General features: G+C 52.9%; 5 protein-coding genes across 5 annotated transcripts; 3 read left to right on the top strand and 2 right to left on the bottom strand.

Annotated features, from left to right (window-relative positions):
* The first annotated feature begins 1,911 nt into the window (after window positions 1-1,911).
* On the top strand, window positions 1,912-3,106 carry C8Q71DRAFT_438964 (uncharacterized protein). Its single transcript, XM_047918544.1, has 4 exons — window positions 1,912-2,032; window positions 2,093-2,455; window positions 2,502-3,002; window positions 3,072-3,106. The coding sequence occupies exons 2-3, from the start codon at window positions 2,339-2,341 to the stop codon at window positions 2,949-2,951; spliced, it is 567 nt and encodes a 188-aa protein (XP_047782559.1). The 5' UTR covers window positions 1,912-2,032; window positions 2,093-2,338; the 3' UTR covers window positions 2,952-3,002; window positions 3,072-3,106.
* Window positions 3,107-3,987: 881 nt separating this feature from the next.
* C8Q71DRAFT_890843 (uncharacterized protein) lies at window positions 3,988-5,107 on the top strand (the record flags this gene model as incomplete). The annotated part of the gene is made up of 2 exons (XM_047928652.1): window positions 3,988-4,395; window positions 4,451-5,107. Exons 1-2 carry the CDS (start codon window positions 4,291-4,293, stop codon window positions 5,105-5,107), a joined length of 762 nt encoding a protein of 253 aa, XP_047782558.1. The 5' UTR covers window positions 3,988-4,290.
* Window positions 5,108-5,190: 83 nt separating this feature from the next.
* C8Q71DRAFT_438937 (uncharacterized protein) lies at window positions 5,191-6,801 on the bottom strand. Its single transcript, XM_047918543.1, has 2 exons — window positions 5,926-6,801; window positions 5,191-5,844 (listed from the first exon to the last, which is right to left on the bottom strand). The coding sequence occupies exons 1-2, from the start codon at window positions 6,672-6,674 to the stop codon at window positions 5,274-5,276; spliced, it is 1,320 nt and encodes a 439-aa protein (XP_047782557.1). The 5' UTR covers window positions 6,675-6,801; the 3' UTR covers window positions 5,191-5,273.
* Window positions 6,802-18,126: 11,325 nt separating this feature from the next.
* C8Q71DRAFT_721500 (glycosyltransferase family 15 protein) lies at window positions 18,127-19,705 on the top strand (the record flags this gene model as incomplete). The annotated part of the gene is made up of 5 exons (XM_047921459.1): window positions 18,127-18,192; window positions 18,245-18,570; window positions 18,622-19,085; window positions 19,263-19,363; window positions 19,487-19,705. The coding sequence occupies 5 exons, from the start codon at window positions 18,127-18,129 to the stop codon at window positions 19,703-19,705; spliced, it is 1,176 nt and encodes a 391-aa protein (XP_047782556.1).
* A 454-nt stretch (window positions 19,706-20,159) lies between these two features.
* Window positions 20,160-23,041, bottom strand: C8Q71DRAFT_438871 (uncharacterized protein). Its single transcript, XM_047918542.1, has 4 exons — window positions 22,766-23,041; window positions 22,567-22,711; window positions 22,073-22,517; window positions 20,160-22,025 (listed from the first exon to the last, which is right to left on the bottom strand). Exons 1-4 carry the CDS (start codon window positions 22,963-22,965, stop codon window positions 20,269-20,271), a joined length of 2,547 nt encoding a protein of 848 aa, XP_047782555.1. The 5' UTR covers window positions 22,966-23,041; the 3' UTR covers window positions 20,160-20,268.
* Between the last annotated feature and the right edge of the window lie 163 nt (window positions 23,042-23,204).

Below are 23,204 nucleotides of genomic sequence, written 5' to 3'. Positions count from 1 at the left end.
ATTAGGTATTCATTCTGTTAATCATGGGCTTAGGGTGGTATGATTACCTCCATTAATCCATGTTGGCATGAAACCATATTATGATCCCAAATGAAGGCACTAGCCCTGACACAAAGGGCTAATTCTCTGCAAATCCCAGTCAATTTACACTGAATCATGGCATAATCCCAGTCATGATCATGCTTAACCAATTCATGACTCTTAATCCTAACATAATCCCATTATTTGGATATCATAATCATGGCATAACCTCAGTGTTGATCCTGCTGAAATGGGCATAATCATGACATATGTACAATCCTAAACATTCATTATCAAGCCCTAATCTCAGAGCTAATCTATGGCAGGCATCATGAATGTAATCATGAATTCAATGCTAATCCTGGCTGCTGATCCTGATATATTGATGTCAGATTAGTGCTGATTAGCCAGATAATCTGCAGAACAAATCACAGTGATCAGATCAATTAAAAAAATGTTGTGCAGAAGCCAGGACTGAACCAGCGACTTTTTGAAGCATTACATAATCACCTTATTGGGCAAAGAAGCATACACTATAACCACTGCACCATACTGTCTTGTTATGTCTGAGATGTTATTGATCTATGTCATGTTCTTTGATTGCTGGACTTAGACACATTTCTAGTGCCCTCCCATGATGCAGTCTAATCCTGATCAACCTGAGATTAGCAACCAATCAATCCTCACTAACCCATGAGGATTTGCAGAGATTAATCCTGAGGTAATGCTTCTTTGCCACATAAGACTGTGAACAGATCAAGTCCAGATTAGAGGTGGGATTAGATAGTCTTCAATCTGATTAACTTACTGCTAATCTGCAGTGTACAAACAGGATTAGGGTTCCACATTACTGAATCATAATTAAAAGTACCAAGTACAGCACATTGAAATCATCATTGAAACAGCAGATTATATTGGAAATAAATCTTTGCAAATCCTCATGGGTTAGTGAGGATTGATTGGTTGCTAATCTCAGGTTGATCAGGATTAGACTGCATCATGGGAGGGCACTAGAAATGTGTCTAAGTCCAGCAATCAAAGAACATGACATAGATCAATAACATCTCAGACATAACAAGACAGTATGGTGCAGTGGTTATAGTGTATGCTTCTTTGCCCAATAAGGTGATTATGTAATGCTTCAAAAAGTCGCTGGTTCAGTCCTGGCTTCTGCACAACATTTTTTTAATTGATCTGATCACTGTGATTTGTTCTGCAGATTATCTGGCTAATCAGCACTAATCTGACATCAATATATCAGGATCAGCAGCCAGGATTAGCATTGAATTCATGATTACATTCATGATGCCTGCCATAGATTAGCTCTGAGATTAGGGCTTGATAATGAATGTTTAGGATTGTACATATGTCATGATTATGCCCATTTCAGCAGGATCAACACTGAGGTTATGCCATGATTATGATATCCAAATAATGGGATTATGTTAGGATTAAGAGTCATGAATTGGTTAAGCATGATCATGACTGGGATTATGCCATGATTCAGTGTAAATTGACTGGGATTTGCAGAGAATTAGCCCTTTGTGTCAGGGCTAGTGCCTTCATTTGGGATCATAATATGGTTTCATGCCAACATGGATTAATGGAGGTAATCATACCACCCTAAGCCCATGATTAACAGAATGAATACCTAATCATAGTTCTTAAGGAACTCATTTTAATCCTGATTAGGTTCACTAATGAACTATAATTAACCCTTCTTAAATGACATCCCTGGCGAGGAGGAGGAGGCGACTTGAGGACGCGTTACATAAACGCTGCCAGCCGCCACCGAGCTTTCCACGTTCCACGCGTGACGCGTGACGTCCGAGTCGGGTTCCACAGAGGCAACTTAGCAAGCCTTTTGCTGCCCGAGTCCTCAGTACGACTACATCCCACTAGCATGCTGTCGGTGACTCGACGTTGAATTTCTATGCAAGCCTGAGGGCTGGTTCCGCACCACCGTCGGACCACTTGATCCGAGTCAAAGCCATTTTATCTGCCGCTCGCGGTTTGTCCCAATTCCCGAAGTTGTCGCCATGACAGTCCTGGTGGCTGAGAACTTTTGAAGATACCCTTGTTCTCGCTCCCGACGCGGGACTGTTCACACGGGATCTGCCACTGATCTGTCGATCGCGGAGGCAAAGTCAATCGGGCATGGGCGCCAACTGGATCTCAACTTAAGCTTGAACTTGAACTTGAACGTTTGAACGTTTGAACGTTCACGTCGTCTCATCCCTGCCAGATCCCTGCCACCCACATTTTTGACACAACTATTCTCAGCTCCGACGTCCACGCGTTGTCTTCATTTCCTGCCATGCCACGACCTCATAGCTCTCGTACTCTCGACCTCCCCTGCCTCGATCCCCCGGGAACGAGCCGCACACTAGTCATCCCGTTTGCGTTCAGTCGGGAGAGACCCAGCTATCAACAGGTATGTCCTTGCCACTGGCCCATACCAAGAGTCTCACGCAGCCTAGATGTTTGATAACGTACACAGTACAGATCCGTTTACAACTCTACCTCGTGTTCTCATCCCCAGTCTTCGATACACGTACGTTCCACCGCGAATGTTGTACGGATGGCCTGCGCCGAAAGAGTCTTTACTGGCATACGCGAAGAAAAAGAAGATCGTTGTGCGTAGTGGCCGTACAATCGACGAACCTGCTACACTGGGCATAGCACTCCGCATCATGATGCTTGAAAGTGGCGTTGCCAACCTTCCTCATGACATGCTCCGCCCTCGTATCACACCGGTGGGGGCGGATGACCAACAAAGAGTTGTCGTCGCAGTATACTCCAACTACGACTTCACACGGAAGGAGCTGCCATCGCAGGAGACAATGGAGAAGCTTGGGCAATGCCTGGGTGTCGAGGGACCACCGAGATGGTACCTGGACGGCCTCAACTGGTATTGGCGACTATGGTAAAATAAAATAAAAGAGGGGAAGGAGTGTCTGCATTCTCTGCTCTATATCGTTGTAAGCAATTGTTCTTATCTGCCCTCCCGTTGCTGGCTAACTATCGAATGTTGTACACAAATCAATCAGTCACGACCTCGCTTGATCCCTTATTGGCTTGTCATTGCATCGCGTTGCTCTATGTACATCATGTTTAATTGGCGGTTGGTCAGAGCCTGTACGAATAAGGACGGATCATAATCCTGGCTTTCATTGATCACTTGGATTCGGCTCGTGGGGTGGGCGCTGCTCGGTATGAAGTAGCCGTGGTCTCGCAATGACAGCAACGTATGTGCCATAACGCGAATATCGCCGCGATGATGAGTCGCATCCCCACTTTTCCGGTGCCACTGCCGGTATACATTCAACTACCACTTCGACCGGGCCTACAGTTCTGAACGCCGCCAATTGTTCTCGGCCGTCTCGTCGGAAGGTAGATCGCGGCGCTTGAGCATAGCTCTCAATCGCACGAACAGATAAATATATCATTGAATCAGCCTTCATCGAAATGGTATGTAGAACGCGCTGACCCACCAGGAGCCTGAGTCGATATTCACCTTGCCCTCGCCATGGATCATCGCATGCAATGTTTCGAGCATCATTCTAGTTAGAGATGACTTACACCCGAGACGCTTTGCAAGCTCGTGCTTCTCTGCGTAGTCGCGCAGGAGCTTTCCCGTAGCAAGCCACGCATAGACGAGACGAGGCGGTCGCGTTGCACATCAGCGGCCAGGGACGAGGTCTCCGGAGCCCGTCAAATCGTTGCATCCGGCGCTGAGCTTAAGAGTCTGCGCTCGTATAAGACGAGAGACCTGCGTAAAAGTGCACCAACGGTGCAGCGGGGTTCTTGCATGCTATACCTGGCCAAAGATTAATGGCCAGAGACGCAAGGTATCGGCGACGGATTCACCTGTGCGGATATCTAGGTCTGATCTTGTTCGTCCGTAATTTCAATCTCTCCATAGTGAGTTAAGCTAGGCTGCTTGAGGTATTTTCGGGTATTTGGGCTCGACGTCAACGAAGATTCGCAATGTGCAGTGCGTTGCGGACGCAGACCAAGGCGCCAAGCGCTTTGACCGGCAGATCTACGATCCTACGACATATGGTGCTGGATCCGGGATACGATCAAAGCTCATTCACCAAGGTCCAAGCTACCAATTGGCTAGACTCTCTTTGAACAATGAACGCATATGTGAAATGTGGGACAGTGTGGCCAACCGCGTAGGCGCCGGAACCGACTCGCGTTTAAATTCGCGCTTCAGCCCAACGGCTTGTTCCACTCCTCCCCCACACCCACCGCCGTAGCGAAATGAAGCAGATCACGAACGTCGAAACCGTCGATTCTCCCGATACCGTGGCTACCGGGCTGGCCCCGCCGCTCATACCAACGGAGGGTGGCCGTATACTGGACGAGGTACGTTTGCTGTCGCCACTCGCACCAGAACGACGAACTCACCTGGCTTCCGAAGGACCTCACTAAGATCATAGAGGCGGAACCTCTCTCGAAGCTCCCTCGAATTCTCGTGCCGGACCCTGAGGAGAGTGTCATGAAACCGCCCGTTATGCACTACGGGTGGCCCATCGATCACGATGTCCTCCTAGATATTGCGGAAGAGCATGGACTGACTGTCTACCTTCCTTCCGGAAACGATACGCTCGTGGAGGACGGCTGGGAAAATGAGTGGCAGGAGCCAATAGACAGATGTCATAACATCAAACTCACCGCGACGATCGCCAACGTCATGCAAGCAGTTACTGAAGAGGTGGGCGCGTGGGTCCCACTCAATCTGGTTAAGGTATGGCTCGGTCTGCAGGGAAGCAACAAGCGCCGTTCTCCGGCGATCATCTCTTTCTATACCAACTACAACCTGGATTGCGCGTACCTACCCCCTTTAGAGGAGATAGAGAAGATGCGCGAGGTGTTAAAGATCCAGGATGAAGGGCCGCCAAGGTGGTACTTGGATGCGGACCACTATAGGTGGAGGCCGTGGAGAGAGCGACGCGAGCATCCGACCTGGTTCTATGCAAGTGAGATGCCAACTTTCTTCGCTCGCAACGAGTTACTCACCAACCCTTCGTCCAGCTTCGCTATAGGATCCGACAGGATGTTGCATGCAGATGAGTAATGTAGTCCTTGTCTCTTGTACTTGTATTTTGCGTGCACACCCTTGTATTGATATTGGCATATCCTCTTGTCTCTCACTTGAATCCCTTCGCAAAAAAGGTGCTACATTACCAACTCGGATATTCAGGTAACTTACTGATCAAGGATCCCTGCCTGTAGAGTTCACGTCACTGTTTCGTCCGACAGCACCACCACTCCGTCATCCGCGGGTCATCAGCGACCTTTACCCACCCACCGTCTTCACCCGTGAATGCTCTCGCGAGCCCCGCCGCACGACGCGCACGCGCGCGTGCCTCCTCTTCTCTCCCCAGCACAGAGTTTGCCTTACACAGCCAGTGCAGACACACGGGCCACACCACGTCCTCGATGCAGCCTTCTTCGTCGATCATCGCCATCACCGCCTCACACGCAGCGACAACCTTATGCGCACCCTCCTCGCCCGGTTCCGCGAGCCATTCCGCAAACTGCGCGTCATCATACACGAGCGAACGATGTCGCGCGAGGGCCGCCCTGCGCGCGTCGCTCCGGGCGTGTGCATCGCCGGTGAGTGAGCAGGCGGGGCACGCGCAAGTGAACGCGTACGATTCGCGAAGGAGGGTGATCCGTGTGGCGCGAGGGAGCGTGAGCTCAGGGAGGTAGGAGATCGTTATCTCCTCCCCCGCAAGGATCCGCCGCCGAGCGCGGAGCTCGATCGAGAAGGAGGGCAAGTCCCAACGCGCGACTGCATTCGGTGAGCAACTGTCGGTAGCAACAAGCCGCGCGGACGCAGCCGTCTGTCAGTCTGCCATGCAACATTGCAGATCGAAATGATGTGCGCACCTATGGTTCGCGCGGCACGTCAGCTCGCATACGACCGCACAATCGCCGGGGTACCCAGGGAGGGCACCCACACCAAGGGCGTTCGTGTCCACGATTCCCCTCGCGCGGGAGTACCGCGTGTCGCGCGCCCTGTAGTTCCGGAGCCCGAGGAAAGCGCGCTGCTCGCGCGCAGGCATCGATGCGGCGACGCGCTCGAGGAGGTCGTCCGCACGCATGCCGGGCGCATCGCCCGCGGGGAGCGCGCGCAGCGTGAGCAGGAGCGGGCGCTCGCTCAGGACGAGGTCTCCCGGCTCGAGGACAGCAGGAGCGAAGAGTCCGAGCTCCACGACTGGGCTGCCTGGACTGGACGCTGAGAGCGCGCTGGGCACTGGGCGGAGGTCGTACAGGCGCGGGATGGCCGGCTGGGCTGGGGCACATGGGAAGCCTGGGATCGCGAGGATGTGAGGGGTTTGGCCGGAGAGGAGGACGCAGGTCGTGGTGTGCTCGGCAGAACCAAGGCCAGAGGGAGGAGGTGGAAGGTGGACTACATAGAGGGTGACCTGCGTGCCGAGCGTGAGCGCGCTGAGTTGAGGCTCGTGGTGTGATATGCTCTGGGTACGGAGCGTAGGAATGGGTATCGGAGCCGCTCCCGCAGGAGGTCGAGACTTGTCTACGAGACCGTGAGCTTCGTCCCCGGATTTCGGCTTCGGCGCTCGCTGAGACTTGTTGTCCGCGCTCAGAGACCTATTCAATAGGAAGCCTCGGCGCATGTTGGGCCCTCGAGACGTACAAAGCAGCCGCTGTGGCAAGGGTCAAGGGGCGGCGACGACTTCATGTCTTTGAACAATAGGAGATGACTTCACTGCATTCCCGCTGCTATCGCGAGTTTGCTCCGTATGGTCTGGTACCGAGCGCGCGCGTGTGAGTAGTCTCTCGCGCCAACCCAAGACCCGTCGAGACATTGCTCGACTCTGTACAAGCGTCAGCATTGGTCTGAGTCGACAGGTCAGCAACACGAGTCTCACCTCAGTATCAATTGCCAGCTCATCATCTATCAGGTAATGTGAGAGCATTTTTGTTAATGAAGTCCCTTCAAAAGGGCAGTACTCATATGATTGTGCATCCACCCCTCTCCCCCATTTCGTCTTCGTATACTTCGCCCGGTCACCCAGTCAGTCGGATTGGGGCGACGTCCACTGGCAGTATGAGGAGGCCGTGTACAATCATGCTTGGTGGTCGACCGCTGTACGTGTATACTGTAACTTGGCAAGCGTGAACGCTGGATGGCACGTCCGAGGTGAGTCTTTTTTTCGATTTTCTTGCACATGCCAGTGGTCTGAGTCACGGAAAGTCGACCAGTGACTAGGGGCAACGCCATACAGTTCAAACTCCGACGCGTCCGCGCGCGACGCGCCTACCGTGTCCCAAAGGTGGGCGCGAAAAGAGGTGCACTTTACTCTCCCTTCTCCTACACAAAATATTTGGATAACACAACCACAAATCATGTAAAATCATACTTGAGAGAGTCTTCTGGACAAAATTTCTGGATACCTCGTTCAGACGGCTTTGTTCTGGCAGGGGGAAGATCGATGTGCATAAAATTATTCTGTCCTGAACGTTAGACGGAATGGATGTTCAAGGTGATTGTGACGCGCTTGTTGCGACATCGAGTTCGCAGCGAGTACTCGAAAAGTGCACCTTTTCGTGCGAGGGCGACGCGTATTACGTAAGCAGAACGCGCGCGACGCGACGCGCTCAAACGCCTGCTTCGTTCGCGTTTGCTCTGTTCTACGCAGGCCGGAACGCGCTCTGAACATCCGACACAGACCTATGGCTCTATGGGTCATTTCTTCTTCGGGTTTGACTCTAGACGACCGAGTAGAGCTCAAAGGGCGCAAGTTCTTGGTGTCCAACCACTCGGTTCTGCAGCTCGGACTACAAGGCCGGCCAGAGTCAATGTGATCGCCGTCCGTCTCGATCCAAACTATTGGAGCGATCCTGCTAACTTCAAGGGCATTACACGCGATGATATCAAGCTCCAGCTCGCGTGGCTACGTGTGCGAGGCGTCCGTGTGACCCCCGGGCTTGCTGGCGCAAAGAACTTGAAGATGGACCGCCTGCAAGGTCTAGTGTGTTGAAAAAAGAGGTTTTAGGCTTAGTAAGCCCAGTGGCAGTGAAGGACTAAAGAGTGAGTGAACAGACCAGTCCCAAAGGGAAGATCCTATGCTGGCAGGCAGAGGAGAGGACGAAGGATCGTTATCATTACAGGGCAAACCAGCCCAGTATATATACACATTTGATACAGGTCACATGCTGTATCAGTGGTTCATCAGTAAGCACTAAGTCCGAGGTTTTGGGGATATGAGTAAGCTGGTAAGCAGCATGAGTAAGCCAAAACTCGGAGTTTGATGTGGAGAGATACATGAAACGTGATGGAACATCAGGAATAATATGAGACATGATGGAACATCAAAGAGTAATATAAGACGTGATGGGACATCAAGGAATGATATGGAACGTCATGGAACATCAAGGAATGTCGTGGAATATCATGGAATGATCCGGACTAAAGTCACATGACGTAATCTAGGCAAAGTCCATCAAAGAACGTATGTAATCTGACATTGCAGAACATAAGTCCATATCCGTACATAACTGATAAGATAAGAACACTGAAAACTCGGAAGTTCAACACTCCCACTTGTTCAAGATGTCGAGTATCTCATCATGCCAACCGAAGACCTGAATTTCTCGATTCCGCTGAAGGGAACATTCTTGGTCAAGGCATCAGCAAGTTGGTCTTCACTTGCGACAAAATAGATGTCCATCTCCCCACGTTCGTAGAACTCTCGAATGTAGTGATACCGGATTTCTATGTGCTTGGTGCGGCGATCCACAGCGGGGTTCACCGCAAGGAAAATGTTGCCTTGGTTGTCAAGACAAAGTGGAGTTGGATGAGACATGTTGTCTCCCAGTTCTTCTCCAAAATGACGCAGCCAAGCCATCTGACGACAGCAGTCGGAGCTGGCCTTATACTCTGCTTCGGTTGAAGACAAAGATACCGTTGGTTGGCGTCTTGACACCCAAGAAACGACACAATTGGCCATGAGGAAAACAAAGCCAGATGTAGAGTGCCTATCATCACGGTCTTCAGCCCAGTCTGAGTCTGAGTAGGCGATCAGACCAGAGTTTGAGCCTCCATCGTAGCAAAGTGCAAGTTCCTTTGTCCCTTGAAGATATCTCAGGACATAGTACGCAAACTTCATATGCTCTTTAGACGGATTTGAAGAAAACTTCGCCAGACGCGTGACCGCGAACGAGATGTCTGGGCGAGTACCAAGCATAGCATACATGATGCTGCCAATGATGCTCTGGTAACGGGTTCGGAAAATTTCAGATGCAGTGTCGGTGTTCTTCTCTAATACTGCTCCAGCGGGAAGAGGTGTCCTTGCAGACTTGCAGTTGGACATTTGGAACCTCTCCAAAACAGACTGAATATAGTCTTCCTGGTCAACAAAGATACGACGTGCAAGACGTTCTCGACGAATGTGTAGACCAAGGAAACGCTGGACAGCTCCCAGATCAGTCATCTGGTATTCCAAAGACAGTCTCTGCTTGATGTTGTCGATGAACAATTTCGAGTCGCCCATGAGGAGCAAGTCGTCGACATACAATATGATTAAGCAGGTGTGTCCTTCAGATTCACGAGAGAAGACATAAATTCCGGCATCCGAATACGTCCGTTTAAACCCTAAGTCAAGGAGAGACTTGTGGATCTTAGCGTTCCATTGACGAGACGCTTGCTTCAAGCCATAAATGGCCTTCTTGAGCAGACAGACCCAGTTCTCCTTCCCAGGTACAGCCCATCCTTCGGGCTGTTCCATGTAGATTTCCTCGTCAAGGTCACCGTTAAGGAATGCCGTCTTGACATCCATAGACTCAATCTCCCAATCTTCAAGTGCTGCATGCGCCAATAGATAGCGTACGGATTCAAACCGTGCAACAGGAGAAAAAGTCTCGGTATAGTCTTGACCCCACACTTGGGTAAATCCCTTTGCAACAACACGCGCTTTGTAGCGACCATCGTGTTTAATCGCATAAACCCACCGGCACTTGATAACCTTTCGGTTTTTAGGCCGTGGAACTAGAACCCAAGTCTTGTTGTCCATAAGTGACTTGTATTCAGAACCTTCAGATGCGTGCCATTTAGCCTTGTCTTGAGACTCCATAGCTTCCCTGTGACTCTGGGGAACACCATGGTTTGCTTCTGCTAGCATCCGCACAAACATGAGAGTTTCAGCCTCAGATTGTTGACGGCCTTGAGCATCGGTACGACGATCAATATTCGCAGGTGGCTCGTCACCATAGGCATTGTCCTTGTTCCTCTTAGGATTTTGTCCAGCACCTTGACGACGTGGACGTTCGTACTGAGGTTGCGGAGGAGGTACAGGATCAGGTTGCGGTTGTGGAATGTCTCCCACTGGCTCTGGATGGTCTTCAGGTTCAGGTTCATGTTCCGGGATAGGAACGGGAATAGGTAAATCCTCAGAATCAGAATCCTCCAAGTTCGCATCCTCAGGAGGTTCATCAAACGGCTTATCCAGGGATTTCGGATTATTGCCTAAATCTTTACGTGCAGGAAATGTCTCTTCATCGAAGGTCACATCACGAGACACAACGATACTTCGAGTGGCCGGATTCCAGAAACGATACCCTTTGGAACCTAACTCATAGCCAACAAAGATCATCTCGACAGCCTTCTTGTCGAGCTTCCCAGCTCTTTGTTCCTTCTGCACATGCACATATGCCTTGCACCCAAATACCCTAAAATACGAAATGTCCGGGACTGTGCTATCCCAGAGGGTAATGGGGCATTGCCAGTTAAGGCGTCGCATTGGTTGCCGATTATAAATGTGAACCGCAGCGTCAACAGCCAATTGCCAGAAACCATGGCTTAGTCCAGCATGATGAAGCATAGACATAGCCTTCTCGACAATGGTCCGATTCCAGCGCTCAGCTCTCCCATTCTGTTGAGGAGAGTATGGCATCGTCTTCTGATGTTCAATGCCAAATTTGCGCAAATGTTCGGTAAATTCTGCAGAGGTATATTCTCCCCCTCGATCCGAGCGTACAGCTTTGATTTTCTCGTCAGTTTGGTTCTCAGCCCATGCCTTGAAATCATCGAACGCTTGGGTCGAATCATTCTTATGTTTGAGGAAATAGGCGCGGCCAAGACCGGAGTAGTCGTCGAGAAAGCTGATGAAGTAGCGCCATCCACCAATAGCGGTGGTACGCATAGGACCATCTTCGTCGGTATGAACAATTTCAAGAGGTTTTGAAGCTCTCTTGTCCGACGCGGGAAATGGAGCACGATGAGACTTGCCCCATTGACAACCTGCACAAGGAGACTTGTCCTTGTCACCGATAGAATCCACACCCTTGGTGTGCTTGGGTAGTTGACGGATAACTTCTTCAGACGAATGTCCGAAGCGTTGATGCCAAAGGCGAAAATTTGACTTGTCAGCAGACTTAGCCAATTGCGGTTTCATAATTTCCATGTGCAACATATAGAGATTGTTGAAGGGCGTGTGATGCGCCTCCATGATCTTGTTACCACGGATTCGGTCAGAACCATGCAAAATAGGTTGGTCGAAAATGACCATACGGCCTCCACCTTGAACAAGGGTGAAACCTGAACGTTCAATAACTCCAGTTGAAAATAGGCGACTAGACGCGGCAGGGATATATGCGACATTGGTGATAGTCGACACAATATGTTTCCCTTCAACATGCACAACGCCTTTGATAGTGCCTTCACCGTAAGCTGCAATTTTACTCTTGCCGGCTGTGCTAAAAATCATGGGCTCCTCGTAAGGAGTGTAATCCCAGAAATCAGCCATGTTGTTGGTGATCGTCTTGGATGCACCAGAATCCATAATCCAATCAGTCGTTCTTCCTGACGCGGTGTGAGCCGCAGTATACCAAGAAGCAGTCATAGTATTCGCAGACGACGAGGAGGATTCTACAGTTACAACATTCGAAGAGTCCGACGCAGATGCAGTGTTAGAAGTACCAGAACTAGATTGACCATTTCCTCCGTTCTTTCCCTTTCCTTTGCCCTTGCCCTTGCCCTTGTTGTTCTTCCCCTTTCCGCCACCTTTATTCTGAGGGCGGAGATGCGGGTACTTGGTCCAACAATTCTCGCTACCATGGGCCCCACCGCAGTGATCGCAGGGGTCCTTGGATTTATGCTTGACCTGGGACGTCTTAGACGCAGACTGTCCCATACCGGACCGGCGAAGTGATTCCTCGGCAAGAATTTTGCTCTGGACCGAGTCGACCTTTAGATCTTTGAGGGTCTGCGTCGCCAGGAGCGCAGAGATCATCGACTGGTATGACTCTGGCAGCTTCGACAGAAGGAGAAGAGCCTGAGTTGAGTCACCGAGCGTAATTCCGCCACCACTAATCTCCTTAAGCCGGGTAACCAGCTTGTTGATCTGATCCTGCATTGGCTTGGAGTCAGACATTTCCGGAGATTTGATCAACGACTGGAAGAGAGACCAGACGTATGCCGTGTCGGGGGTGCCAAAAGCGGTTTTGAGCGAGTTCCACATGTCCTTCGCATCCTTGAGATCACCGGTGTCTTTCTCGAGCAGATGATGCATCGAGCGATCGGTTCTCATAAATAGAACACCCTGGGCACGGGCATTCTGAGTGGCGAAGTCCGCTGCGGGTGTGCCAGTTGCAGTAACGGCGGGCCAGGCTTGGATAAAAACCAAATAGCCGCGCATGGCGGCTGACCAATCAGCGTATTGCGACGCTGAGGAAAGCTTGGGGACATTGTCAGGTTTGACGTCACCCATGGTTGCGGATAGGAGGATAAATTCGTCTTGTGAGACGGATGGTAGTTCTGGGGTAAAAACTTCGAAGGGTAATTCCTCGAAGAATGGAGATTGAGGTCTCGACTCAGGGAGCGGGACTAGGTGTTCAGGATATGGAGGTAATTCCGAAAATTCACTAGCAAATAGGAAATTCTCCTGCCAAGGAGCGACCGATATTCCAGTTGAAAATCCTTCTGGAACTGGACCTAGAGGTTGATCGTAGCGATGTGGGCAACTAGCGTCGTCGCAGTTAATCCACTGATCTTCTTCGATGTCAAAATGATAATCGAAGTTCTCCTCGTAGTCGTAGAGATGATGATGGTCGGTGCAATCGTACGGTGGAATTACTCCGTTCGATGCTTCACTATTTGAGTCTCGGTCAAATGTCTCTTCTTGAGACGAAGCCACAGTGTGATGCTTAAATTCTAGGGATGAAGATATACAGAAAAAATGCGACTACAATCGCTTATCTACCCAGTACAAGTAGTTGTTCTTGTACAAGTCCCCTACGTCCTTGATAATGCGGCCGAAATTCTGGCTAAGATTTATGAAGGAAATCTTCGCAATCAGCTCGCAGACAGAACAGATGTCGTTCAATTCGACTGCAGACCACGTGGTTCCTTCCTCCTCGATATTTGTCAGCACCCAGTTGAAACGCCTGCCAAAATCGTCCAAGTTATCCAACAAGGGAAGACGGGCGTAGAGGCGGTTACGGTGGCGATAGAGGGGCTGAAGGCGCTTCTGGACGGCAAGGAGACGCTTGCACAGGATCTCGACTTTGTCAGCGGTTGACTTCTTGCGGAAGTCGGACAGGAAGATAGGCTTTAGAGCCGTGGGAACGATGGGAGTTTCTCCGCTAAGACGCTCAATGAGCGAAGCCTTGGTCTCGGCAGCAGCGGCGCTAGCGGCACGAGCAGCAGCGAGTTCGGCTCGGCGAGTCTCGGCGAGAGCTTCGGCAACGTCCGCTTTCTTCTGCAAATACAAGAGGTGCTGCTCCGGCGAGGTGCGGCAGGACTCCTTGGGAGGAATGGACGTGTCTACGCGGCCAGAGGCTTGGCGGCGGCGACGAGGGGTAGGAGCGAGGATGATGTCGATCTGGCGACGGACGGGTAGATGACCGTACAAATGCCGATGACGTACAGCGATGACGTTAGAGTCGTCTTCGTCAACGTCGTTTCTCTCACGACGAGACGGATGATAAATTTCGTAATTGCCTTTTCGGGCTGCCCTAGAGATGCGCTCAGACAAGGCCTTCGGCACTATGTCACGCAGCGACTTAAAAATAGTCCAACAAAGGACAAAAATTGCCAACTCACTCTTTCAAGAGTTGGGCTTTGGAGCGCGCAAAGAGGGGTGCAGGTGATTAAAGAATCAGAGCGCAGGGCTCATAACCTGTTGAAAAAAGAGGTTTTAGGCTTAGTAAGCCCAGTGGCAGTGAAGGACTAAAGAGTGAGTGAACAGACCAGTCCCAAAGGGAAGATCCTATGCTGGCAGGCAGAGGAGAGGACGAAGGATCGTTATCATTACAGGGCAAACCAGCCCAGTATATATACACATTTGATACAGGTCACATGCTGTATCAGTGGTTCATCAGTAAGCACTAAGTCCGAGGTTTTGGGGATATGAGTAAGCTGGTAAGCAGCATGAGTAAGCCAAAACTCGGAGTTTGATGTGGAGAGATACATGAAACGTGATGGAACATCAGGAATAATATGAGACATGATGGAACATCAAAGAGTAATATAAGACGTGATGGGACATCAAGGAATGATATGGAACGTCATGGAACATCAAGGAATGTCGTGGAATATCATGGAATGATCCGGACTAAAGTCACATGACGTAATCTAGGCAAAGTCCATCAAAGAACGTATGTAATCTGACATTGCAGAACATAAGTCCATATCCGTACATAACTGATAAGATAAGAACACTGAAAACTCGGAAGTTCAACATAGTGAGCATCCTCTGGGGCTTGTCATCGAAAGGGGGTCAACGAGCTTTCCACGGACTGACCATTCATTTACTTGTAGCTATAGACTAGTAAGTATCAGCACCTCAAAGAGGTTAATCGCGCCCATGAACACGCTGTACATATGATACACTCCTCCGTTGTAGAAAATACCTTCTATATTTGACCTAATTGCTCACAACGCGAGCAGTATATAGCTCTGTAATGCTACCTATACCTTCTTTATGTGTATAGCAGTCCTGGAGAATATAATGATCATTTTACATGCCCTGTACCCGTTAGCTAAAGGCATCGAGGGACGGCGCGTCCACCTTTTCGACGCGTCTGGGTCACGTGACGGGGGACGCGTTCCAGAATGGCGTTGCCCCTAGTCACGACCAGTGATCGTCCGATTCATCGTGGGGTAGCTAGATTACGTAAGTAGGACTGGCGTCTTTTTTATTTTATTTTTATTTTTATTCACCGTGTTTATAGTCCCTCGCCCGAGGCAAGATGCGGACACTAATACATCATAACGGCACGCTAAGACCGTTCTACTCGAGCCCCATTTCCCCTTACGGGTCCCTGCCGGAATCTCCTTTTCACGTCAACTTGAGCGCACCGGCGACGCTAATTGGGCGGTCCTCCTGTAGGTAAGCGCTCCGGTCTTCATCGTCATGGCCCGCGTAGGTGCGATAGCAACATCCCAGTGATGGTACGGAAAGGTGAATTTGAAAGCGGCGCACCGCCGGGTGTTCACCGGGTCACTTCCGGCACATGTCTTCTTCGTCTCGGCCAACCGCTGGCCAACACCCAGACAAGTGGGTGCGGTGCGGAAGGCATTGCCCCTATCGCACTACGAGCGACGTCGGGAGTCTATGGGCGCCAGCGGCATTAGTGCAAGGTGGCCAGCTTCCCACCCCGGGCGATACGGGTGGGTGTCACTCCAAGAGTCCGTCGTCGTAGAAGTCGAACCTACGGACACGACTAGATAGCCGTGCCCTCCATCCACCTCCCTCCAGAAAACGGCTTATCCCACCCGATACAGCGTGCAACAGCCCATACAAATTTACCCCACCCAGGAAGTAGGACTGGCGTCAACCTGAGTAGTACCTACAGAACGTACCGAACTCCGAGTCTGGTTTGTATAGGCGACGTGGGGATCTATCCTGATGCTCAGCAAGAGGCGTGTCATGTATAATCACTACGAAGCTTGAAAAACTGGCTTGGGTTGACAGACCGCCGGGCAATCCTACTACTACGCGATCCAAGTCGTCATCTCCTGAGTCTTCAGACAACTGAGCTCGAAGGCGATTCATATTCGTTCTTCCTAACTATGTACATGCATGCACTGGGGCGGCGGCCGACAGCCGACGTCGGCGTCGACGTGCCCGGGGATCACAGCCGTCCGTCAGTCTGTAGTGCAGCACTGCAAGTCGAACGATGCACCTACGTATGGTTAGCGTGGTACGTCAACTCGAGCGCCACCACGCAGTCGCCCCCTTACCCAGGGAGGGCACCTACGCCGAGGGCGTTCGCGGCCACGATGCCCCTTGCGCGGGAGCACCGCGTGTCGCACGCCCTGAGGTTTCAGAGCGCGAGGAACGCGTGCCCGCGGCGACGCGCTCGAGGATGTCGTCCACGCGCGTGTCGGGCGCGTGAAGTGTGAGCAGGAGCAGCCGCTCGCTCGAGGCACGGTCCTCCTGCTCGGTCGCAGTGGTTGCGAAGCTGGGCTGCCTTGGCCGTGGACGCCGAGGGAGCGCAGGGAACTGGGCGGAGGTCGTAGAGGTGTGGGCTGGCGTAGTGTGCTTGGCAGGGGCGTGGTGAGAGGGAGGCGGAAAGTGATCTGCGTACCGAGCCTGAACGCGCTCACTTGCGAGTTGGTATGATTTACTAGTGCGATGGAGCCTAGGGATGGGTGTCCGAGCCACCTCTGCAGCAAGTTGAGGCTCGTTTGCGGGGCTGTGAGCTTCGACGTTGCTGAATTTCGACTTCGACGCTCACTGATGCTCGTTGTCCGTGCCAGCGACCTGTTGAGAAAGAAAAGCAGAAGCTCGAAGGGAACATCGCGTCAAACCAACGTCAAACGCTCTGTCTATCCTGTTGCCAAGCTTGAGCATCGCAAGAACCTGACTCGATTTTGCAGACACATACCCCTCGTCGATGCTCGGAGACTTTCTCAGACCCATCATCACCACAGCACCAATTAAGTTCTATCTTCCCCAAATCTTGCTGGTCGTCTTCCATGACGCATGAGAGAAGATATTGATGTGGCGTCGTTCGGAGGTCTTTAAGTGGACCGTGAGCACTGTCGGGATGTACATGTAGATCGTCTTGGATTGATGATGACAGATTCACTCACCGTCACAGTTCTCCCATTTGGTCTATGTACGCAGCCATGGAGTACCGGTATTCCTTTAATTGACAGGTTTGAGCAAACAAATTCGCCCTGCGCACTGGCCGTGCGAGGCTTGGTGCAACCACACGAGCAGGTATCTGGGCGAAGTCCCCAAGGCTCTTATGTGCGCACCGCGAGAGGCATGTCACTTAGCTGTCAAAAAATAAGTATGTTCCCGGAAACCCATCGAGGTGTTGGCTGTGTGACGTCATCACCGCGTCGTCTCTCGACGACAACACCTTCCGCAATCGGCCGCGCGCCTTCCGCATTCGGCGAATCCCTCTGGCGGTCGCCCGCTAAGTTGGAGACATGTCAAACATTCACTCACCGCCGTGGCTTCTGAGGTGGCTGAGTCCTCTGAGAGCATATATATACTTAAGACCTTGACAGGACTGACATCGCCATTCACCTCTCCCCGTCCTCTTCGTCCACGGTCCATGAGTAAGTACGTTCGCCGGACGCTGTATGCCTCCTGCGATGCCATTCACCGTCGTGCGCGCACGACTTGCCGCTTGCTTGAAGGCTAAAGCGCTGAAAAATGAAAGCTTGGATGGATGTCGTCTGGATGTCGTCCGCGGTGAGATTCCTTGGGCTCGGTGAACCATGCGCGTCACGGCTGTGACCGAGGACGTCGCGATGCCCATAGAAGGCAGTGCTCGCCAAGCCCTTCGGTTGCAGAGCAATTGATCCTTGCGATGACGTAATCGCCTTGGGGAGGCCAGCCACCGCAGCCAAGCCGCACAGCTGTGTGCGTCGGCGCTCGATGCTGCGGGGCCGCGCTTCGTTCGCTCTTCGCCGAGCCTCGTCGTCTAAAGCCATGGGGCGCTGTCATTTTGTCTTGGACCCCCATTTTGGTTGCAACGCCCATCTACTTGCGCGACTCTGCTGGCGGCGGCGGCCCCTTCTTCGCGTTGGCAAACTTCCTTTGACCGCCGATCCCTATTTGCGACAATTCCGGGAGAGACGGAGGAGTTTGCAGCAGCCCGATTGCAATGGCACAGATTCACTGGAAACTGACACCGACGGCACGCTACGTGTTGCTCGTCCTCTTCATCCTGGTCGGTGGTTTCATCCGGCCGCGTGCATATAAACTGAACGGCACACCCACAGTTCGGGGTCCATTCGATCCTCAGCTTCACTCATGAACCGTACGGCCGCGCAACCTCCATCTCGCAGTTGACGGGTGGCTTCTCTTGGTCGACCGCTGCAGCGCCGCCGGCGATCCCGGATGCGTACTATGACGACACCCCTCTCCCGCTTACGCCGGCGCACAACACCAGCGCGCGTGCCAATGCTACCATCCTGATGCTCGCGAGGAACAGCGACGTTGATGGTGCAGTGCGCAGTATTCGCGAATTGGAGGACAGGTTTAACCACAAATATCAATACCCATGGGTATTCTTGAACGAGGAAGATTTCGACGACGAGTTTAAACGGTGCGTCTCGACGTTACTATCTGAGTTGCAGCGGCTGACATAGCTGGACAGGCGCGTCACCAATATCATCTCTGGCCCTGTGCACTTCGGGAGGATTCCTCATGACCATTGGTACCAGCCCGCCTGGATCGACGAAGACCGCGCGAGCGCAGCCCGGCAGAAAATGATGGACGACAACATCATCTACGGCGGCAGCGTGTCGTACCGGAACATGTGTCGCTTCAACTCGGGCTTCTTCTACCGCCATCAGCTCCTGCAGCAATTCAAGTGGTACTGGCGCGTCGAGCCGGACGTGCACTTCCGGTGCGACGTCGACTTCGATCCTTTCCGGTACATGGAGGACCACAACAAGGTGTACGGGTTCACGATCACGATGTACGAGTACCTGGCGACCATCCCGACGCTCTGGGAGACGGTGAAGGAGTTTACCAAGGCGCACCCGGAGTATGTGAAGGAGAACAACGCGATGAACTACATGAGCGACGACGGCGGGACGACGTACAACAACTGCCACTGTGCGTGCTTCTCTTGTTTCGGTGCCGAAGAGATTCACTGACAGATCCTACCTTTCTCACCCGTCGTATATTTGGCCGCACCCCCTCGTCTTCTTTTCTGCTGTGCCACGCCACATCCCGTTTTAACACCGAACCTTATGTTTGTCGCGATGTGCTCTTGGTGCGCCGTGCGGGCAGTCTGGTCCAATTTCGAGATTGCGAACATGGACTTTTGGCGCGGGGAGGCGTACTCGAAGTACTTCGAGTACCTGGACTCGAAGGGCGGGTTCTACTACGAGGTGCGTCCCGTGTCTATCCGTACCCACGCACTCACTGATCTCTCTCGTCTTCCCATCCCTGTGCTGTCCTTTCCTTCCCGCCCTCTCAATGACCTGCCCATATTATGTATACCGGTCGTACAGCGCTGGGGCGACGCACCTGTGCACTCGATCGCGGCGGGATTGTTCGCATCGAAGGACCAGATCCATTTCTTCGACGACATCGGGTACGAGCACAACCCGTACACGCATTGCCCTCGCGGGCCCGGCGCGTGGGAGCGCGGCCACTGCGACTGCGAGGTGCAGAAGAGCTTCGACTATGATGGCTACAGCTGTATGAGGCAGTGGGACCGGATCCAGTGAGCTTGGGTCGCGAGGCCGGGGTGTATGATGTGAAGAGGACGGACGAGGTGCTGCTGCTTGAATTAGTACGTTCGCCTAAATTATACTTTGCTTTCGCCCGATGTTTCTCTAGCACGCTGCATATCACTTCGCATCAGACATACGGATACGGATTACGAGATGTGCATACAAAAACATGCATGCGTCCGACAAGGCAGGACCGACTTGGTTCTGTTGTCGAGTCTCAGTACTTGGTTCGAGTCGAGTTCGGTGGGCGCTGGGTTCATGAGTGCTCGATGGTCGCAGGTGCCGGTGAGTCCGCAAGAGACTGCACTATATTATAGCGGTGCACGTCCTCTTACATAAAGGACCAGCGGAGACATCTAGTGTAGATGTGTAGATATAACGTACTCTACAACACTTGTATAACGCAGCAGTGAGCAATCGTCGTCTTCCTGGTTGGTACATCACCGTATTGGTCAATGAGAAGTCTACTCGCACGGCGAGAATAGCAGGTCCAACTCGGCTTCGACATAAGCAAGCATGATCCTGACGCTCTAGCATGTCGTCGTATAATCAGCATCTCACTGTGGAAGCAAGGGTACCACGTTCCTCAGTGCTTTAGGCACTAGAGATACAGGTAAGGGAGCGATGGCCTGGAGGGGTGCGCGCTTGGCGAGGCCAAGTAGATTCATCCGGAGAGCCCGCATCGCAGGATCCTCATCGGTACTTTCGACCTTCGCAAGGGGATATGCTTGCGGCGCCGCAGGGGAGGTAGCACGTGCTGGTTGAAGAGGTGCATCTGGCTGTGGAGGAGATGAGGGGGCGGGCTGCGACAGAATCTCTTGCGAAGGTAATGGACCGGGGACAGGTGTCTGCAATTTGAAATCCAGTGGCGGCTCGTCCTTGGGCTCCATGTCAACGTCCGTGTCCGCGTCCATGGCCTCAGGAAGAGCCTCAGGAACAGTACCGAATGACTGCGGAGAGCCGCCTGTCGCGCCCTTCCTCTCAGCTTCGTCTTTGTTCTCTCCAGCGCCCCCTTCGGTTCTCGCCTTGATCATCCCCTCGATCGTGTCCGTCACGACACCGAGCACATATCGCAACACCTCAGGGTCCTCCTGGGTCGCCCCAGTAGTCTTTGCCGCCTCTGTGCCAACAGTCTGTGCGAGTCCCTGAGTTTGCGCTTGCGCCTCCTGGTGCTGCTCGATCGCGAACCGCAGGAACGCCGCGGCGTCGCCCCGCGCCTGCGCCTCCTCCTCCCTCTGGCGCTTCTCCTCGCGGTACGCGTTGCCCGCCCAGTGCGCCTCGACACGGTAGAGCTCGTCGGGCACGCGGATGAGCGGTATCATGTCCAGTTTTGCCGTGAGCGCTGCGAGGGCGCGCTCGGCGGCGGGGTATGTCTTCAGGGAGAGCGGAATCTGCGCGCGGACATGCTCGGGGGCACGTGCACCGTGGGCGGAGTCGCGCAGTGCGCTGAACGCGGATGCGAGGGCGCCGTGCAGCCCGCCTGTGAGAGGATCGAGGACGTGCTGCGAGACGTAGTGCGCGAGGGGCATGCCCAGTGCATCGTAGGAAGCCGGTTCGGACGTGTCTTCGAGCGGCTCGTCGAGGTGGACGAATTGGGCGATGCTGCGCGCGTAGGCATACCCGTCCACGCCGCCGTAGACGACGTCGCGGATGTACTCCTGTGCTTCGCCGCCTTTCTCTCTCCAGTACGTGGCGTCCTCATCGTCATCCGCGCTGAGCTGTCCTCGATCGACCTGCTTGCCCTTGCTTCGCATGCTCGCTGCCTCCACGCTCGTGCGTATAGCCTCGAACAATCTTCGTTCTGACCCGAGGTCGCTCACATTGGCTGCGGCGCCTTCTGAGGCCAATGTGTTCTGGAGCTCAGCAAATGAACCAAAGTCACTCGCTGAGGGCAAACGCGGCGCCTTCCACGGCGGCTCCTCCTCATCCTCCTCTTCGCGCTCCTTCGCGCGTCGTGTAGACGCGTTGCGCACGATCGTCCAGTGCCGTCGTTTCCGCTTCTTCGAGTTTGCAGTAGACGAGGAGCTCAGGGAAGGGACGCTGGGGTTGACTGCAGCTGGGGTAGTAGGAGCGACGACAGGCGTTGGGAACGGTGGGAGTGCAGATGTGGACGCTTGAGCGGACTGGGGAGGTTGGTCGGCAGGAGGGGGATATAGGGGCGTGAGTAGCGGACGTGCAGGAGGATCCGGAACGAAGAATTGGAGGACTGAGAACGCATCTTCGAGCTCGGTGTAGTCGAGACTGCCGTCTGCTCTATACGGAGGACCGCCTCTTTCCATCCGGAGACGCTGTTTCTTCGTCCGATATCGCTTGCCTAAGCACCATCAGGGAAATGCCACATGCAATGCAAGAGAAACACACCTTTCAGCTTCAGTGCAAGCATCAGCTCCGCCCAATCGGACCCGGGCGGGAAGGCACCCAATCCATCTTTCGCGCCAGGCAAGCCTCCGTCCGCCTCCAAGCTCTCGGACAGCGCACCTGGAGGTTTCTTCGCATTCACACCCTTGCGCTTGGTGGACTGCGCGGTCGCAGGCGTCTGCGCACTGACGACCGACCCTGTGTCGTCCACATCCATCGACGTGCTCTTGTCCCCGTCCGCTGCCCGCCCCTGCTCCCTGTCAATGCCTTCCGGCTCATCGTCGCGCTCGACGTCGATATTCCAGTCAGTTTCATACTCGATCACGGTCCCGGCCGCTTTTGCGATGTGCTCGAGTGCCCAGGCCTCGACGCGGTCGGCTTCGGTGTGGTAGATGGTGCCCGGAGGGTTGAATGCCTTCGCATTCGTTGTGACCAGCTTCAAGTCATCCTGCGCGCGGTGTTAGGTGGTGTGTAGACTGTAGAGCGCATAAACGCACGGCAAACTCCTCCAGCGACCGATATCTCCCTCTCTCGACCTTCGTGGTCATCGTTCCGAGGTCCATAGGACGCTTGACGATATCTGCGTACCCTGGCACCTTCGAGACATCCACGGGTTGCAGGAAGAATGCATAGTCGTCTTTCCTGGTGATCCAGCGGTATAGGCTCAGGTTCTCCTGGGCGATGTATGGCACTCACTTCTTGATTTGTACAATCAACCTCGCGAGCACTTCCTTCAGCGGTTTGAGCTTGATAGGTCGTGGTATCTTTGGCTTTGGTTCATCTTGGACGAAACCAAGGACCTTCTTTCGTTTCTGGCCTTTGAGAGCTTGCACCGTCTTCAGAGATGGAATCACGAGCTTGAGCCCGCTGCCGCTGGCGTGGTGAGGGCCGTTCATGTCGCTCCTAGAAGCCTGGGCCAAGAGAGGCTACAGGATGTTTGATTTGAGTCGGGTAGAGGTAAGTAGGGTGAGGAGCTGAGGCAGATCGCTCCGCCACGGTCAAGCTCGAGGGATACCATTGCCTTTCTAGGTAATTATGCCCAATCGGGTAAGTGCCTTCAGCCACACAGTCAACTTGTGGTTCCTCTGGCGTGCACAGTGATTAATATTATGTCTATAATTTCCCTCTTGGTGAT

The sequence above is a fragment of the Rhodofomes roseus genome, assembly GCF_022264815.1.
Source record: "Rhodofomes roseus strain CIRM-BRFM 1785 chromosome Unknown C8Q71scaffold_4, whole genome shotgun sequence".
Classification (NCBI taxonomy): domain Eukaryota; kingdom Fungi; phylum Basidiomycota; class Agaricomycetes; order Polyporales; family Fomitopsidaceae; genus Rhodofomes; species Rhodofomes roseus.
Note: the sequence above shows the minus strand (reverse complement) of the source record. Positions and strands in the feature narration are given on the sequence as shown.

Coding starts and splice junctions, on each gene's coding strand:
- C8Q71DRAFT_438964 (XM_047918544.1), top strand. CDS start 2,339: ATGCCACGACCTCATAGCTCTCGTACTCTCGACCTCCCCTGCCTCGAT. Junction 2,456..2,501: donor AGAGACCCAGCTATCAACAG/GTATGTCCTTGC, acceptor CACGCAGCCTAG/ATGTTTGATAACGTACACAG.
- C8Q71DRAFT_438937 (XM_047918543.1), bottom strand. CDS start 6,674: ATGCGCCGAGGCTTCCTATTGAATAGGTCTCTGAGCGCGGACAACAAG. Junction 5,845..5,925: donor ACGTGCCGCGCGAACCATAG/GTGCGCACATCA, acceptor TGCTACCGACAG/TTGCTCACCGAATGCAGTCG.
- C8Q71DRAFT_438871 (XM_047918542.1), bottom strand. CDS start 22,965: ATGAACGGCCCTCACCACGCCAGCGGCAGCGGGCTCAAGCTCGTGATT. Junction 22,518..22,566: donor GGTCGCTGGAGGAGTTTGCC/GTGCGTTTATGC, acceptor CACCGCGCGCAG/GATGACTTGAAGCTGGTCAC. Junction 22,026..22,072: donor GCTTGCACTGAAGCTGAAAG/GTGTGTTTCTCT, acceptor GATGGTGCTTAG/GCAAGCGATATCGGACGAAG.